Source organism: Hypoxylon trugodes, assembly GCF_022578975.1.
Source record: "Hypoxylon trugodes strain CBS 135444 unplaced genomic scaffold F4822scaffold_6, whole genome shotgun sequence".
In the NCBI taxonomy this organism is placed as follows: Eukaryota; Fungi; Ascomycota; class Sordariomycetes; order Xylariales; family Hypoxylaceae; genus Hypoxylon; species Hypoxylon trugodes.
In genome coordinates, this window is record NW_026250021.1 from 1325879 (window position 1) to 1342005 (window position 16127).

The window sequence follows — 16127 nt, forward strand, 5'->3', positions numbered from 1 at the left end:
ACATTACATACATATACCTACATACATCATACATAGACCTAATCTTCTTCGCCTCTATCTCACCCCCCTCTAGCTTCTTTTCTCTTCATATCCGAATTGCCGACGACAAAACAATACCTTGTGCGCCCCTGTACCAAATGCGAACAGACTCAGACGTACCGGGTAGCTGCATCTCCATCGAACATCCCGCATACCACCCTAGCCAAACTCCCCAGTGCCTTATCCGTCGCCGCGTGACTCCATGAGCGAAGACCTGTGCCCCCGCGCCGCCCGCTCCGTCCTAATACCTGTTGGAAAAAAATAACACTCCCCGCGATCTGTGCGAATACAGCGGATAGACCCGTTCGACGGGGGTCCAGCAAGCCCTGTCCCCGTTGCACAAGGAAACGCCTCTTTGTAACGGGGAACGAGCCCATTGGCGTCTGCCTAGCTATACCTTGCTATACCTCGCTGAATACGAGCACCTGTCGCTGTGCTGTGCTTGTGCAAGCTCCTTGGGGGTACTGGCCCCCCCAAGACACGGCCGTCGCACCGCGGCAGCGTACAGCGCCATAATACCTAAGCCCGTGTCTCACGCAGTATCTTTAGCTCCTCACCATCCCCAGCTTTCGACATACGGCCTCTCGGGCAACTTTATTGGCTTGCATACGCTACCACTCCACTGCTACTGGTCCACGACTCAAACCGAGGGTCAGTGCTCAACTCGAAGCCAAGACCCGGTGGGAGGGTTGTGTTAGTGCTTGAAATAGGGAATATTGATTTCTTTATTTGGTTTTTTTGGACGAGCTCCCCCGGTCTCTATTGTGATACTCCTGCGGGCGTTTGCAAAATAAATCAAAACAGCAGCTCATCAATCCAAAGAGGTGTGGTTGCGCCAGACTCGCCCTAAGGCATATTGTATTGCCATACCTTTTTATAAGGTGTGGGGAGCTGAAAGGGAGCAGTTTTTCTGTTGTATATATAAACTAAGACAAGATGCCGGAAGACGCTGAAGCAAATGGGACAGAGGTCTCAGATGCTATGTCCGAGAATGAGAACGAGTACGACGACATGGAACACGCCATTAAAGACGAAGATATCAAGATGAACGACCAAAACACTTCACCTGAGCCTGGTGCTGACCAGTCGGGAGAGGTTAAGAAAAAGTACGATCCTAAGGATCCACACCGCCCGAGAAGAAAGAAGGCAAGGCGTGCTTGTTATGCTTGCCAGAGGGCGCATCTAACTTGCGGTGAGTCTCAGCCTTACATTTATGTGCACTAATGTGTTCAAATATTTATCTTGGCCTATGTGTCTCAACATCCCCACAACTGAGCTACTACTCATTTGTTTCACTAAACTACCTTTAAATATCATGAATTCAGCGTTTGTAGCTTCGCTGACGTTTTTATAGGAGACGAACGTCCTTGTCAACGATGTATAAAGCGTGGTCTTGCGGACGCTTGTCAAGACGGAGTCCGGAAGAAGGCAAAGTATCTTCATGATGCCCCTCCGGAGGCCTTGAGACCGGTCCTTGGGCCTACCTACAACCCAGCTGCCCATACGAAGACGAACGGGAGACATCTTTCCAATGGAAACGCTGAAACTTCGCCTTATTATTCGGAAGCCTCTAATTCATCCTCTTACTCCATGTATGGCGGTAACGGTCAGAGCCAGATGGCATCATTACCGGATAACATGTCTTTCGGTGGGCAACAATCTCCCGTAACGCCTGGATACCAACCAAACACATCCAGGGCAGCACAGATGGGTTCCATGCAGGTCCCTCACGTGTCCAGCGAGATGAACAACAACTTCTCCACGGCCTTGTTCGACCCAAGCAATCCTGCCATATTCAATTTTGACCTTGAAGGCTTGAATTTTGGAAGCCACTACGGTGCGCTGGAGTTTGGGATGCTTGGTCACATGTCCTCTGGCGCCGCAGAAACGCCACCTAGGGATGCTATAGCTCAAGCTCCCGGGACGGACGTTAATTATAGCCACACGACGGTGTTTCGAAACGGTGTCAACCAATATAACCAGATATATGAGAATGGTATGGCTGATAGTTACATGAGTGTCGACCCAAGTAACGGTGGTGCATACCCTGGCAATCTACAGCATGGCTTGCCTCATGCGTACGCCGTGGCAGCTGCTGGGCCAACTCCGAACAGTTTGGCTAGTCCGAGTACGGACAATACATCTAGTCCTCAGCCTACTGGTTATGGATTTGACAAATCCCCGACCGCGAGTACTTACACGCATACACCTGCTAGTTCCCAACCCATAGTACAACCCTCGAGACCAAAACCAAAATCTACGAATTCAACCAATCGATTTGGTCCTCAGACTGTCCTAGGCAAGAGACATCGCGATCCGTCCGCGGTCTATGACACTGTTACTGAGCCTTATCCTTACCTCACTGGATTTCATAACTTGATCGCTTTCGTCCAGCGAAGATTCTCCGCCAGCAAAACCCTGCGTATTGCTAAGTCTCTCGCTAGCATCCGGCCGTCGTTCATTGCTTGCACACGTAATCTCAACCGACAAGACCTTATTTTTATGGAGAAGTGCTTACAACGGACATTGTTTGAATACGAGGATTTCATGGGACATTGCTCTGCACCAACGATCGTTTGCCGCCGAACTGGAGAGGTGGCGGCGGTAAACAAAGAATTCATAGCGCTAACTGGGTGGACCAAAAATATCCTATTGGGCAAAGAACCCAACATGAATGCCAACATCGGTCGGTCGGGGTCTGAGCTGAGTGGCATTGGGGCTACTACTACACCGCGCCTGAAAAGCCACCAGCCAGACATGGCAAAGAATTCAGAGGGCAAGATACAACCCGTCTTCATTGCTGAATTCATGGATGATGATAGCGTGATCCAATTCTACGAAGATTTCGCTCAACTGGCATTTGGCGATAGCCGTGGTCATGTCACGAGAAAGTGCCGGTTACTCAAATATCGAACAAAAGAAATGAACGAATGTTTAAGCAGCGACGAGTCTCCTCACAAGGACCGTCGGAATAGTAGCATCCTGAGCAATAGGGTTACTCGAATAGATGGAGAACACGGGATCTCTAGGCTCGAAAAGGATGGCAAAATTGACTGTACGTTTTGCTGGACCATCAAACGCGATGTGTTTGATATACCAATGTTAATCGTTATGAATGTGAGTTCCCCTCGAGCGCAGATTTCTCCCTATTCTGAACAATTTGCTAATCTACCAACCACTATAGTTCCTACCATGTTACTACCGCAATCAGGACCAACTGGCTGTATAGGTATATGGATACAGACTTGGCTGGATGCACGATACATGATAGACGCATGCAACGTTTCTGAATACTTTTCTTCTTGGTTCATACGGGCCTATTTTTTTTTCAGCATGGGCGGCGTTCTGGACGGGGCTCACATTTTAGAGCCCTTCTCCCTTAGCAGGGAGCTGGTCATTTTCACTACCTAGGTATTCATGCATGTATCTCTGGACTTTATATATATAGGGTAGACCCGGTATAGAGCATGGACTTGAGCTCAGTTTTACGATCGAGTACCATGAATTTCATTTGTTCATAAGATACCAAAATTTAGTAACGTCTAACTCTTTATCTACCATCCAACGCCTATCTAATGAGCTACTTCATGATTGCCTCACCAAACACTACGTTGAAACTAGAGCAACATCCACATATGATGGATATTAAGGGGCGCCCATATCTCCCTCCCCTGATGAAGAGAACCAACACGTCTCACGTGCCCTTCGGTCCATCGGAAATTTTCGGCATCGTGCCTCGGGCCGCTTCGGGTAACCAAATTCATCACCCCTACCTACCCCTCCTTACCTAGCGCGCACATCACCCAGGGGACCCCTCGCGTCCATCAATGTACAGCACGTTACGTACGTTACATACGTACATCATGATCCCTTATGTATGTAGGTAATGTAGATCCCGCTGTCCACCCTAAATTCGCAAAAACCGGGCAAAGCGTTTCATTTCGTTATCACATCACATCACATCACATCACATTCGGACTAGCGCACGAGCCAAGACCCATCGAGTTCACCCGGCTCTTTGCCTTCGCGAGGCGTCCAACCGGGGCGGGCGAGGCTCGCTCGCGCGACTTCGCAGTCGATGTTTATATCGCGGACTAACGCGTCTAGGGAGTCGTAGTCGCGCTCCTCGCGCACGAATCCTAGGACTAGAAGGCGCATGGGTGCGGAGTAGAAGTCGGCGTTGAAGTGTCGCAGGACGTGGACTTCGGCGGAGCGGACGGAGTTCTTGTAGAACGGGTTGTAGCCGATGGACATTACCATGGGGTAGATCTGCCAGTGCTTTGGTGTTTCGGTGGTGGCTGGTGTGTTGGTGGAGGGGTTCTGAGGGGCTTCTTTTGTTATCGCCGAGGTGGAGGAGGAGAGCGAGGGGAAGGTTTCGGAGGCTGTGGTTACGGATGTTATGGTCGTAAGAGGAGGATCGTGGAGAGGAGCTGGCGGAGCGTCGGCGGGTGCGCGTGGGTTTGAGCGGTGGCGGTATGTGTCGTCTTTTTTGGCTTGATTACGGTCGGGATGCGAGGAAGGGAGGGCTAACGAGGCGTATCCGAAGTAGACGCCTGACTTTATGTCGGCGATCCAAGGCGTTACGGTCTCGTCGACGGGTAGGTTCGCGGTCGGGATGCCTAGTTCCTTGGATCCCCGACCGAAGCCCGATATGACGGTGCCCTCCATTCGTAGCGGAAACGGGGGCTCCGGACCCGAGTCTGCGTAGAGGATCCGCGGGCGGTCGTCCTCCGCTACTGCTGCTGCCATAGCGTCTTAGATGCCCGGCTTAAGTAAGATGGATTACGTAGATTTGAACTGGTTGATTGGGTGGTATTGTGCTGATGGACTGGCTAGTCGAGGTTCGTAGGATTATTGTTGTCTTAGATTCGTGACAAGGATTCTGAGATGGCGGGGTTATTGTCTTTCTTTCTATGTACGTGAGTAATATCGGCGTCTTTAATATTTCCGGATGGGTAATTAAGCCGTAAGTCTATTAATAAGAGAGTAAATAATTATTTTATATTAGGCAGGTATAACTTGCTGAGTCTATAAAAATGAGGAAACAGCTACCGAGATGCAAGATGTAAGAGAGAGTCATAAAGTTTAATTAGAAATTCGATGGCTTCCTATGGACTCCGATAGAATTGAGCTGCATGGTGGGGGTTACGATCTTAGTTAACGATTAGATAAGATGCATCTTATCGATAGATCTATGGTCAAGCGATGTCGCAGTAGGTCGTACATGTACGTACATTTCGTATGATGTAATTGAAGATTTCCTATGGGAGTCTCATGTTGAGGATATCGAGGAAGAAGACAATGTGGAATCATCCCCATGTTTTCATGTAGAAATACCTTCTCAACAGACTTTCTGCTTAGTAAGCATATTAATCCTGCTTGTTATTAGTTGGAATTACTTTGGGTTGCACAAGAGGCCGGGGATAAGTGGAGGACGAAGCCACATTCACGATCAGCACTTTCTTACTCCTGGTTTTTTTAGGCGCCCCGGTTACTTTCATTTTCTTGTCCAGTAACATAGTCGCCGAGGAAAAGGCCTCAGGGCATGATCTGTCTTTGACAGTATAGATCCATGATAAATTATACAAGATTAGTTCGCCAAGACCTTCGCGTATGGTATTGTCATGTATGAATGAGGCCCTCGTGTTTTCAAGTCCGATGGAACCGATAGACATGAACACAATTGATACATCTGCCCGGCTTGAATATATCATTATTTATTTCCCAGTCTAATTGGAAAATATCCATGGCCGAACTATTTCTATATAAACCGCAAACGCTCTTATCCAGATTAAGCACTCAAATTCAAATCAACGCATAAATATGTGAATAGGTTCGGCTTAATCTTTTCCATCACTGATTCTTGATTCGATCGAAAGTCGTAACAATCGTTCCATCCTTCAACTCGACTTTTCTCTCCTGGAACGAATATCGCCCAATCCTAGGCAAAACCCTCCACCAAACAGCCCAGTACACAACACCTGCAATCAGAACCGCAATTCCTATAATCGGGTATAGCCAGTATGGAAGACTTGTATCTCCCTTTCCTCCAGGAGGATACAAGAATGGCGCAACGAGTAAGAATCCTTGGCCAGCTGCGAATATAGCAGCTACTGGCCACCATACCTTGAATGGCCGGTGCGCATTCGGTGCTTCTCGCCGGAGTATAAAAAGTCCGATGACAACGAACATGGATATTACACTAGAAGGGTAACCCTCGACATCAACGATGAAGTTGAATGCATCTCCGAATGGAATAGCGACGATGACAATAAATGAAGGGATGAAATGGAGGAGTAAACCGGCAGATGGCGATCCGACAGGCCAACCCGAAGCCCAGAATTTTGGGAAAGGTATAACACCTTCCTTCGCCAATTCTTGGTTGACTCGGGATTGGGCAAAGGTGATGGTTAGGACATTACCTAAAGCCGAGAGGGCGATGAAGACGCTGAGATACACGTTAGTGAAATGTGGACACATTGGTACAGGAGGGCTGTGCTGCTTCTTTTACCGCGGGTAATAGTTATAACGTACCTGAGAACTCTCTTCGCGGTCACACCAAAGACCTTGCCGAAGAAATACGACGCGACGGTTGTACCGCTCGCAGCAACCTCCTGCGGTGTAGCAGCCGCGAAGTAAGAGACATTAGCTAGGGTGTACAGAACACCACAGACTCCGAGTCCAAGTGGACCGGCTATTTTCAGGGTGTGTACGGGCCGCTTTACTTCGTTTAGAACATAGGCTGCATTGCTCCACCTAACCATAGACGTCAGTGACTGGACAGCTAAAGAACCACTGATCTACCTACCCGGCATAAGAGTTGAGAACTTTGAAGAGAGCCGTGGCGTATTGGTTTCCCGAATGCGAGCTTCCGGCGAATGAGTCTCTGAAACTCGCATGAGGATCTGGGATAGCTTTTACGCCACCCCCGAGAACAACCCAACCAGTTACCACAATAAACGCGAGGATGATGACTTTAATCCATCCGAGCGCATTCATCAGATGTACACCAACCTTAGGGATGAAAGTATGGATGAGAGTAACGAAGACAATCACGCCGATCGCGATACCTCGTTCTTGCTATACGGTACCCAATAGTCAGTAAAAGCTTCATCTAAGTGCTGAGTCTTGGCTACTTACCCATTCGGTTGGGCTATTATTCGCCGCTACGATAATATTGGAAGCGAAAACGATGCATCCAGACGCTAAACATTTCTGTCAGACCAACATTGACGATCATTCGGATCGAGTTCGCATACCAGTGAAGCCTAGAAGGATGGCTTGTACCGCAAAGACAATTGTGGCCAAAAACTTGGGACGGCGGTAAACAGCTTCGAGATAAACCTTCTCACCACCGCTTCGTGGAAACATGCATCCAAATTCTAGCCATACCATCTGACCGCAAAACGCGAGAAGGAGTCCAAGGAGCCAGAGAAACATTGACGCGCCCACACTTCCAACTGAGGAAGTGATCGACGACGGCGTCGAGAAGATACCGGTACCGATGATACGACCAATTCTAGATATGTCAGTTCCAAATTAGCACAATTAATACTCATTTGGACTTACATCAAAAAGGTAGTCGAAGTTAAGCCCAAATGTCGCCCAAGACCACCTTGGCTCGCTTCTTCGAGCGTCAACTCGCCAGTCTGGATGTCTTGTTTGAGGGCCGCGTCATTATCGATAGTGGAAACGCCCTCTTGGGTAACAGATGCGGGCGCGGGCGACTCGCTCCGCCAGAATTGGGTTTTCTCTTTCCAACCCATCGCGCTCGAATGACGTTGGCGATACTGGTGAGAAGTCTAATAGAAAATGAGGCTCTGTGACGTATACTTGGCGAGATATACCCTAGTCCAATAGAGAACCCTTCTAGACTTCATGGAAATTTGGGGCAATTGATTTACGAAATATGATCGAGTTCCGCCCCATAGATAATATTATGTTTCAGCTGATTGCGTGCTCAGTGTTACAATGGTGCAATATATCGTGATTGCGCCATTCGATAAGAAACCCCATCTTCAATACTTAAAATAGCATCATTATTATTCCTTCTGCGCGACCCAAGTCCCAAAACAACGGATACAAACACTTTGGACACTTGGGTATTTTCCTAATTCGGTACCTAGCCTTCGGTTACAGCAAGGGAATTCCTCTGAGTTATACTCGTTTGGGCACCGTAGGCACCGTTAGTGGTATACCCTACTTTTATTTTTACTGGGAATGTCCTATTTAAAGTAGGAATTAATCAGCTAACCTTGCGGCTCAGCACCGAGAGGTTCTTTTGGGAATAACTTCAACAACTAACAAGATCATCCTTTTATTTCGCAATAATACCACTATTCCCGAATATCTACCTAGGGGTCGTTGACGATTCCAAAGACCTAGCGCAACGCTACAACGTTGAGTCAGCAGATATTGTCGCGCCGCACGTTTAAAATTACAAGACGATAATTTCCGCAGAGTCGCATCAGATTTTCTACTTATTACCTAGATTAATGCCTGTAAAGAGAGGACAAGAACCCAATTTTCCAAAAGGCCCAGGAAAGATGAAGACATTGACCCTCACATTCTCACAGATTGCGATGACGTCATAACTTTAGAAGCTCACGAAGAGACCAGGTTGAGACACCTCTTTGTTTACGAACATTTTTCTACAATATCAAATCCGGGTCTGACTAGTGGACCTGCGCAAATTCGGGCGCAAAATTCTTTTACTTACACAGATAAACCTATTCGGGGATCTCGTCTACTCGTCTATCTTAGGTATTCGTAGGCTAGAATCGAGTGGGTCACGTTACACAAGATTTCACCTGTTACGCGAGCTGGACTGTAACTCTAGACACCAACTTCCTGCCAACAAGTTAGCAATCGAGCACAGCTACGCGATGCGCCTGAACACACGAAATAACAACTGGCTCAAGTCCGAAGTTCTAAGAGATGTGGTATGTAAGATTACCAGAACTAATCTCCTTATCAATGGAACCAGGGGTTCTCTATAACAATACTAGGTAACCAGTCCAAGTGAGTCTAACTTGATTGATATACAGAGGACTACGGTCTGGATATGCTGATTGTATTGTGTCTCCCTTCAGGTTCTATCGATTACGTATTCATCTCATGGACGTGGCAAGTGTAACAGTCTTATCGCATAATCCTTACAGTAAAAAGATCTTCCCAAGGATATTTAATTATTCATTCTGTGATAAGCCATACGAACTAACGATTGGGTCAACGAAAGCTCTCTATGTATACCATTTACCTTAATATTGTAGATCAAAAAGGGGGAGAAAGGTCAAAGCACAATTTATACCTCTATTATACCTCTTCCATGCAGCTTTTGCTCTAATTGGCTGGAAGTGGATCACGTGTGGTTGGTCCCAGAGGATTTGGATTTGCGATCTCGCATCCAACTTCATAGATAACATCCTCTTGGGTCATCATAAGCTTACCTCTGAGTATCCGACGACCAAGTTTGAATCTTTCAACACGATGAAGTTCGCAAATTTGCAAATGTCTGTCTCGTGCCTTGCCACCTTGGCACTAGGCAACATTAATCCTAGGTTCACCACATGCCGCTCTGGTTTACGGGGTAAGTCTAAAATCTTAACGATCATCTGCTCCGGCTGCTTATCCGGCTTCCCAGCATCGTCACAGCAATATCTATCGTTGAAAGACGCTACCATCGACGAGCTTGGGGCAGGTCTTGACAGCGGACAATTTACTAGCGTCGATCTAGTCAAGGTATGTATACTCCACCTTCTTGATTTGGAAGCCTCTCTTGGCTTGTATTGGAGGATTAGAAGTATTTTAACTTTTGCCTAAGGTCCTACCTTGGATAGCGCAAGTTTATTACTAGTTTCTATAGGATATATGCTAACAAAGATGTTCTAGGCATATCTAGATAGAATAGGGGAAGTGAACGATGTTCTACATGCCGTCACTGAGACCAACCCAGATGCTCTGGCTCTGGCGACCGAATTAGATGCGGAACGTTCAGCTGGATTTACTCGAGGGTGAGGAGCTCAGTCCCGATAACAATTATATACTGCGGCTAAAATGATAGGCCGCTCCATGGAATCCCCATTCTTATCAAGAATAACATCGCTACCGATGATAAGTTAAACACGACCGGTCAGTCGCATAATACCCAAATGTACTCAGATACCTGAATACTTACTCATATCGCCAAAGCCGGTTCATATTCTCTTCTTGGTGCGAGAGTCCCTAGAGATTCAGCAATCGCGAACAAACTCCGAAGTGCTGGAGCCATCATTCTCGGAAAGGCCAATCTTAGCCAGTGGGCAAATTTTCGATCTAATAATTCTACGAATGGCTGGTCGGCCTTGGGAGGTCAAGTTTATGGCCCCTACTACCCTAATCAGGACCCCTCCGGAAGTTCTAGCGGAAGTGCAGTATCTTCTACACTCGGTTTAGCATCAGGAACCTTAGGGTCAGAGACCGACGGTTCAATTATTTCCCCATCATCAAAGAATAATAACGTCGGGATAAAGCCAAGTAAACTCTCACCAGGCAACTCGAAGACGTTTAGACTAATTTATCGCAGCTGTTGGGTTGACATCTCGAAATTTGGTTATCCCCATTAGTGAGCATCAAGATACCGTTGGTCCGATAGCAAGAACCGTTAAGGATGCTGCGATTATTCTGCAAGCAATCGCTGGAGTTGATCCATATGATAATTACACATCTGCCATCCCCGATAATGGAACTATTCCGGACTATGTTGCTGCTTGTCAATTATCAGCTCTTTCAGGGGCTCGGATTGGTGTCGCTCGCAACGCGATAGAGCTTCTTTCAAGCAGCATTTCCAGTGCTCAGGTTACTGCTTTTGAAGAGGCGATTTCAGTTCTTGAAGCCGCAGGAGCTACTATAGTTGATAATACTAATTTTACAGCAGCTGCGGAATTCCTAAACTCGACAGTGGAAATGCAAGTTTTACAAGCCGATTTTCTTGTCAATTTGGCAAGTTATTTGGAGTTACTGACCGAGAATCCCAATAATGTCACGTCTCTCGCAGGAGTGCGAGACTTTACGCAGTCTTTTCCCGCCGAGGAATACCCAGCCAGAGACACGGCGGTTTGGGATGATACTATATTCAAACAGGGTTGGAATAACACAGACCCTAGATTTTGGCCCGCCTACCAGCAAAATCTTTACTATGGTGGTGAGGGTGGTCTTCTAGGGGCTATCGAGCGGAATAATCTCGATGCAGTGATCTTACCATCGGATCAGTCCCCTACTTTTGCTGCAGGTGTTGGAGCGCCAATTGTCACGGTACCATTGGGATTTTCTCCTGCCAATATGACTGTTGTGAAGAATTCGTGGGGGCTTGTCACTGACGGTCCAAACATACCGTAAGAGTTCTTACTATTTACAGTCCACTAACTTTTATGATGCACTGTCTGACTCTGGTGATAGGTTCGGTCTTAGTTTCATGGGAGCTAAATTCACCGAGGCGAAATTAATTGGTTTTGCCTACGCTTTCGAGCAGAGGACAAATATTAGGGATCAACAACAGCCGTACATTGTTCCGAGCACAGAGCTTATTGACGTAGTTGGTCAGTAGATGTACTCAGGCAACTATTGATGAACTCTCCAGATATCTAAATATAGACCCATGCACGGGTCAGAGCTAGTAATATGCTCTAAGTTACAATCGTAGCTTTGAGATCGCCGGATGGCCCCGACTCAATAAGGTTGTTGCCGGCCTGTCAACTTAGTCTGTTCAACGTGATTAGTTGAAGTTGAAGTAGCGTTGAACGACACGGCCGTTCTTGGCGCCTCATTCTTAACGCTTTGATATCGCGGGGTATAGGTTATTAACATAGAACTATGAGCTTTAGTTCTAAGGTAAAGTTTACTCTGGTCTGTCTCGGCGGATGTCGATGAATGGATGTCAATGCCGATTCTTCGTCTCCCACTTAACCCATTCCACCCAGATAGGCCCTTAATGCACGTGTAACGGCGGATATGTGACGATCTCTTGCGTTATCCTTTGTTGGGGGCAGCTTCCCGTGGTTGCACAGGCAAGCAGGGCCCTGGGGGTGTAGGTCTATAAATGAGGGCGACCATGGGAGATAACACAACTGGCAACTATATACAATTTTATTTTTCGAGGCACTTGCGGCCAATTAGCATGGGCCCCTGATTCAGTTAAATCTGGTCCCGGAGAATCCGTAACTCCAATTTTGGGGGAGTGTTGGCCACGACGCACTTTTTAATTTGTAGATGAATGGCTGTAGGTGGTGTTACCTGCTAGTAGTGTTGTTATACCCAATCAGAGACTGGGAAAACAGCCACCTACGGCGTGATAAAACTTTTCAGAGGAAAGACGGGGGAGTGTCTTAGCAGAGCTTGCTTCGCTAGGTACCTGGATACCTATCTAGCCACCTAGGTTGGGTGGACACAATCACTCTCTTACTCTACTTGATTTCCCCGAACGCAGAACAGAATTAGAGCATCGCCATCTGGGATCAAACGATTCTAGAAGATTAAGCGATAATCATTCCCGCCTACGCTGGCGGATCGCGTCACCTCCATTGCCTACGGCTCCTCTTAAAACCAGCCGGTGCGCAACACAGACGTCTACTACTTCTACTGGATCTTCCACGATTAGCGGATTGATACTGCTTGAAGCCATTGCGGGCAGCGTCGGGGCCATTGTGTCAGATGTTGTCGTGTCCTAGTCCGAGTCAGCGTTACTATACAAGGAGGGGCCCATACGGGGTTTTGACCTGGCCATGATGGGATTATTCAATGCTCGGCAGAGGTAGAAGCAGAGCTAGCAGAGATTATCATAATAAAGCGGGTTCCCGGTTTAGAGGCCTCAGGACCGTGCCTAGCGCCGATCTGGTTTTCATTTCAGTCATTTGACAACCAACATATAGCTTGGTACGTTAACGCATTTTACAAAAAGAAATATAAAATATTTAATCCTAAAAATATATGCCAGCTATATGTTTATCTTGCAAATGAAACAGCCAAGCTATCTCGCATTGTTCGTTCAGCAGCTTCAACAGAGGTAACGTTATGGCGCAGCGGTCACAACGCTGTTACAAGCAGACGTACCAAGTGTTACGCACGGCCCATTCTGAGTTGGTCTACTTCGCGTAACACAGAAGGGCAGAACGGCACAGCAAGTTCTGTTGGAAACGAAACTTTTGACTGCTCCAAATTTCCTTCTCTTTCATTTCTTTCTTCCCAACTACACCGAAATCACCATGACTGCCGTGTCGCTACTAGTGCTGCTGGCTTCTTCCGTCGCGGCTTTTGCTGCCTATCGTCTGTATCTAACCTACACAGTGCGACTCAGGGCCCAACAGCATGGATGTGAGCCTGCGGCCCGCTACAAGCATAAGGACCCCGTATTCGGGTTGGATATCTTCCTGCGAACCGGAGATGCTATCTCCAAGAACAAATTCCTGGTGGAGCACCAGCGGCGATATGATACATATGGCCATACGTTCGAAAGCTTAAACTTCGGTTCGCATGGAATATCCTCCATCCACCCAGAAAACCTACGGGTAGTCTTCTCTAAAAATGCTGCAGACTGGGGAATTCAGCCTTTGCGACTACACAGCATGAGCCCGTTTTGTGGCACGGGATTTATTACGGCTGACGGCTTTGACTGGAAGGTCTCGCACGACCTACTCAAGCCCGGCTTCCATAGGTCTAATATTTCTGATTTTGGTCCCCTTGAAGAGCACCTCCAGATTCTTCTAGGGCAGATCCCAAAGGACGGCTCTAAGTTTGATTTACAGCCATGCCTCTTAAGACTGGTTTGTCTTATGAATTCCTGCCTACGCTTCTGGTGCACTGACGTATGCACACTAGTATCTTGATTTAAATACGCTATTTCTGTTTGGAGAGCCTATTGGTATGCTTTCCGGCACGCCTCCACCGCATGCAGAAGGCTTTTTGGATGCGTTTCAGGCTGGCTTCAATGGTTGCGGAATACGCATCGCTCTAGGGCCTCTGAGCTTTTTGGTGCCAAAGGGTTCATGGCTTCAAGCATGCGAAAAGGTTCATAAATTCGCCGATATATATGTCGACAGGGCTATCGAATACAGTAAGAAAATGAACTCGGTCGAACATAGCCAGGAAAAAGCAAGGCGACGCACTCTGCTTTTCAACATGGCCCAAGCGACGACTGATAGGACTGTTCTGCGGAACCAAGTAGTGCAGGCTATGATGGCAGCTACCGAAACAACCGCATCTTTAATTAGCCACGTTATTCGTAACTTGGCTAGCAACCCTGATATAGCTGCTCAGGTCCGAGCTGAGGTTCTGGCCGTGAGTGACAAGCCGCTGGATTTCGACCAGTTACCGCGTATCAAGTCCCTGCGACATGTTATCACTGAGAGTATGCCTCCTAATATTTGGCTCTATAAAAAGTTACCGCTAACGTAATTCCTAGCTCTTCGTCTGTACCCTGTATTTCCGCAGATGAACCGCGTTGCTTTAAAAGATACAGTTTTACCTACCGGAGGAGGCTTAGATGGCACTGCTCCAGTGTTCGCACCAGCCGGCACTCTATTCGATACTTGCTTCGCTACGCTTCACCGCGATCCGAAGTTTTGGGGTCCCAATGCCAGTGAGTTTTGTCCCTCCCGCTGGGAAAATAATTATAACCCTCCCCCGTTTACGTTCGTGCCATTTGGGGCCGGACCTCGACAGTGCTTGGCACAGCAAAAGGCGACTATGGAAGCCTCATATATAGTATCACGGGTATTGCAAGAATTTAGCGGAATCAGGAGCGAAGATGAGAAACCCTATCAGGCACAGGTAGCTCTAACAGCAAAGAGCGCTCATGGGTGTTTTGTTTCGCTCACCCCAGCGACAGGATAAACTATAGGGGGTATACGAAGGTTCAATCTAAGGTTTATTTAAAGAGTCTGTCACATACTGTCAACGGGTCCTCCCATAAATTAAACAACAAGGGATTTGTTAGATCGGAAAGGGGCATTCTCTAAGCTATCACATGGCCCGTTTACCGTGCATAGAGTTGTAGTTCTCGCAATGGCCCGTCTAACCTAAGCTCGCTAAATCGATATTTAACTTTCTTGAAAGATATCGAATATCCCCCTAAATAGGGTTTTTACATCGTCCTACCTTCCCTTCTATAGTCCATACCCCTTCCATGTTTAACCTACAACCAAGATGACAAGATTGAGGTTGCCCTAAACACATAGTTTGCGTGATGTTAAAGTTAAGTTAGCGATTAAGTTATGACTATCTAGTATTTGAGATTCCGATGATTCGGAGTTTCCCTTGGCTAGCGAGCGTTATGACATTTAACTGGCAGGGCAATTACGCTAACTCACTTCATTACGGGATATCACGTACATTCTACGTGTTTTTATAATAGCAGGCCTCATGGAACTATTTCAGCAAGCGATATAAAAAGCAGAACAATCGCTTTATGAAGTATATTGGGGCGTACGTAGAAGACAGGTACATAAAGGGCTCGAAGTGGTAACAATTCAGTATAATTAAGTGATACTATTCCCGTTAAACAAGGCCTTTACTTACGCTAACCTTACTCCCATCTGAACTGCTCTTGTATAAATCTAGCATACGATAAATGTCATCAAAAGTTAATGGGTCTTAGTCCCCAGCGCCGATCCGCTTAGGTGGAAGCCAAGCCCCTGAATATTAGTTACACAACGATTAAGTTACCCCTATTTAGGAGAAACTCTATAAGCTGTCAGTCGTTCCCCTGACCTATAAGTTCAATCTATTTAACTCTATCATAAACTACAGCATTAACAATACCTAAGCGATATAAAGCCTGGCGCTTTCCCTATTTCACTCATTTTTAACAAGATAATTCAAGAAATATCGTCTTGAAAAAAATAACCAACCAATCATATATTTTAGATCTCCAGCACAAGCAGAGCAGAGAGGACAGTGCGTTAATAAATCGTCGAGGCGTCGATTCCATGCGTTTACGTCCTGATCACTCTCGACTTCCCGCGTTGATCTATTGAATCATGGATCAATCCCACTTCCCATTTGCCTATAAAAGGCGAACTTTGCTTTTCCTCCTCTTCTCTCCCTTTCACACACCG

The 16127-nt window shown here is 46.9% G+C and overlaps 5 protein-coding genes across 5 annotated transcripts; 3 read left to right on the forward strand and 2 right to left on the reverse strand.

Annotated features, from left to right (window-relative positions):
- The first annotated feature begins 696 nt into the window (after nucleotides 1–696).
- F4822DRAFT_285121 (uncharacterized protein) lies at nucleotides 697–3566 on the forward strand. Its single transcript, XM_051454930.1, has 3 exons — nucleotides 697–1231; nucleotides 1394–3156; nucleotides 3224–3566. Exons 1-3 carry the CDS (start codon nucleotides 976–978, stop codon nucleotides 3266–3268), a joined length of 2064 nt encoding a protein of 687 aa, XP_051313283.1. The 5' UTR covers nucleotides 697–975; the 3' UTR covers nucleotides 3269–3566.
- F4822DRAFT_406785 (riboflavin kinase) lies at nucleotides 3523–5316 on the reverse strand. The gene has a single exon (XM_051458426.1). The coding sequence runs from the start codon at nucleotides 4786–4788 to the stop codon at nucleotides 4018–4020; it is 771 nt and encodes a 256-aa protein (XP_051313284.1). The 5' UTR covers nucleotides 4789–5316; the 3' UTR covers nucleotides 3523–4017.
- Nucleotides 5309–8227, reverse strand: F4822DRAFT_406786 (high affinity methionine permease). The gene is made up of 6 exons (XM_051458427.1): nucleotides 7609–8227; nucleotides 7299–7558; nucleotides 7180–7244; nucleotides 6848–7119; nucleotides 6574–6795; nucleotides 5309–6487 (listed from the first exon to the last, which is right to left on the reverse strand). The coding sequence occupies exons 1-6, from the start codon at nucleotides 7803–7805 to the stop codon at nucleotides 5893–5895; spliced, it is 1611 nt and encodes a 536-aa protein (XP_051313285.1). The 5' UTR covers nucleotides 7806–8227; the 3' UTR covers nucleotides 5309–5892.
- Nucleotides 8228–9319: 1092 nt separating this feature from the next.
- F4822DRAFT_285177 (amidase) lies at nucleotides 9320–11866 on the forward strand. Its single transcript, XM_051454931.1, has 7 exons — nucleotides 9320–9628; nucleotides 9683–9780; nucleotides 9931–10052; nucleotides 10103–10170; nucleotides 10231–10554; nucleotides 10604–11411; nucleotides 11476–11866. The coding sequence occupies exons 1-7, from the start codon at nucleotides 9529–9531 to the stop codon at nucleotides 11621–11623; spliced, it is 1668 nt and encodes a 555-aa protein (XP_051313286.1). The 5' UTR covers nucleotides 9320–9528; the 3' UTR covers nucleotides 11624–11866.
- Nucleotides 11867–13028: 1162 nt separating this feature from the next.
- Nucleotides 13029–15105, forward strand: F4822DRAFT_285212 (cytochrome P450). The gene is made up of 3 exons (XM_051454933.1): nucleotides 13029–13835; nucleotides 13891–14419; nucleotides 14474–15105. The coding sequence occupies exons 1-3, from the start codon at nucleotides 13278–13280 to the stop codon at nucleotides 14902–14904; spliced, it is 1518 nt and encodes a 505-aa protein (XP_051313287.1). The 5' UTR covers nucleotides 13029–13277; the 3' UTR covers nucleotides 14905–15105.
- The last annotated feature ends 1022 nt before the right edge of the window (nucleotides 15106–16127 follow it).

Excerpts from the sequence above, each read along its gene's own strand:
- F4822DRAFT_285121 (XM_051454930.1), top strand. The coding sequence starts at position 976 with ATGCCGGAAGACGCTGAAGCAAATGGGACAGAGGTCTCAGATGCTATG. Across the intron at positions 1,232-1,393 it reads GAGGGCGCATCTAACTTGCG|GAGACGAACGTCCTTGTCAA; the intron begins GTGAGTCTCAGC and ends ACGTTTTTATAG. Across the intron at positions 3,157-3,223 it reads CAATGTTAATCGTTATGAAT|TTCCTACCATGTTACTACCG; the intron begins GTGAGTTCCCCT and ends CAACCACTATAG.
- F4822DRAFT_406785 (XM_051458426.1), bottom strand. The coding sequence starts at position 4,788 with ATGGCAGCAGCAGTAGCGGAGGACGACCGCCCGCGGATCCTCTACGCA.
- F4822DRAFT_406786 (XM_051458427.1), bottom strand. The coding sequence starts at position 7,805 with ATGGGTTGGAAAGAGAAAACCCAATTCTGGCGGAGCGAGTCGCCCGCG. Across the intron at positions 7,120-7,179 it reads ATAATAGCCCAACCGAATGG|CAAGAACGAGGTATCGCGAT; the intron begins GTAAGTAGCCAA and ends GGTACCGTATAG. Across the intron at positions 6,488-6,573 it reads ACCGCGAAGAGAGTTCTCAG|CGTCTTCATCGCCCTCTCGG; the intron begins GTACGTTATAAC and ends CGTGTATCTCAG.
- F4822DRAFT_285177 (XM_051454931.1), top strand. The coding sequence starts at position 9,529 with ATGAAGTTCGCAAATTTGCAAATGTCTGTCTCGTGCCTTGCCACCTTG. Across the intron at positions 9,629-9,682 it reads ATGCCGCTCTGGTTTACGGG|CATCGTCACAGCAATATCTA; the intron begins GTAAGTCTAAAA and ends CCGGCTTCCCAG. Across the intron at positions 11,412-11,475 it reads ACTGACGGTCCAAACATACC|GTTCGGTCTTAGTTTCATGG; the intron begins GTAAGAGTTCTT and ends CTCTGGTGATAG.
- F4822DRAFT_285212 (XM_051454933.1), top strand. The coding sequence starts at position 13,278 with ATGACTGCCGTGTCGCTACTAGTGCTGCTGGCTTCTTCCGTCGCGGCT. Across the intron at positions 13,836-13,890 it reads AGCCATGCCTCTTAAGACTG|TATCTTGATTTAAATACGCT; the intron begins GTTTGTCTTATG and ends TATGCACACTAG. Across the intron at positions 14,420-14,473 it reads GCGACATGTTATCACTGAGA|CTCTTCGTCTGTACCCTGTA; the intron begins GTATGCCTCCTA and ends CGTAATTCCTAG.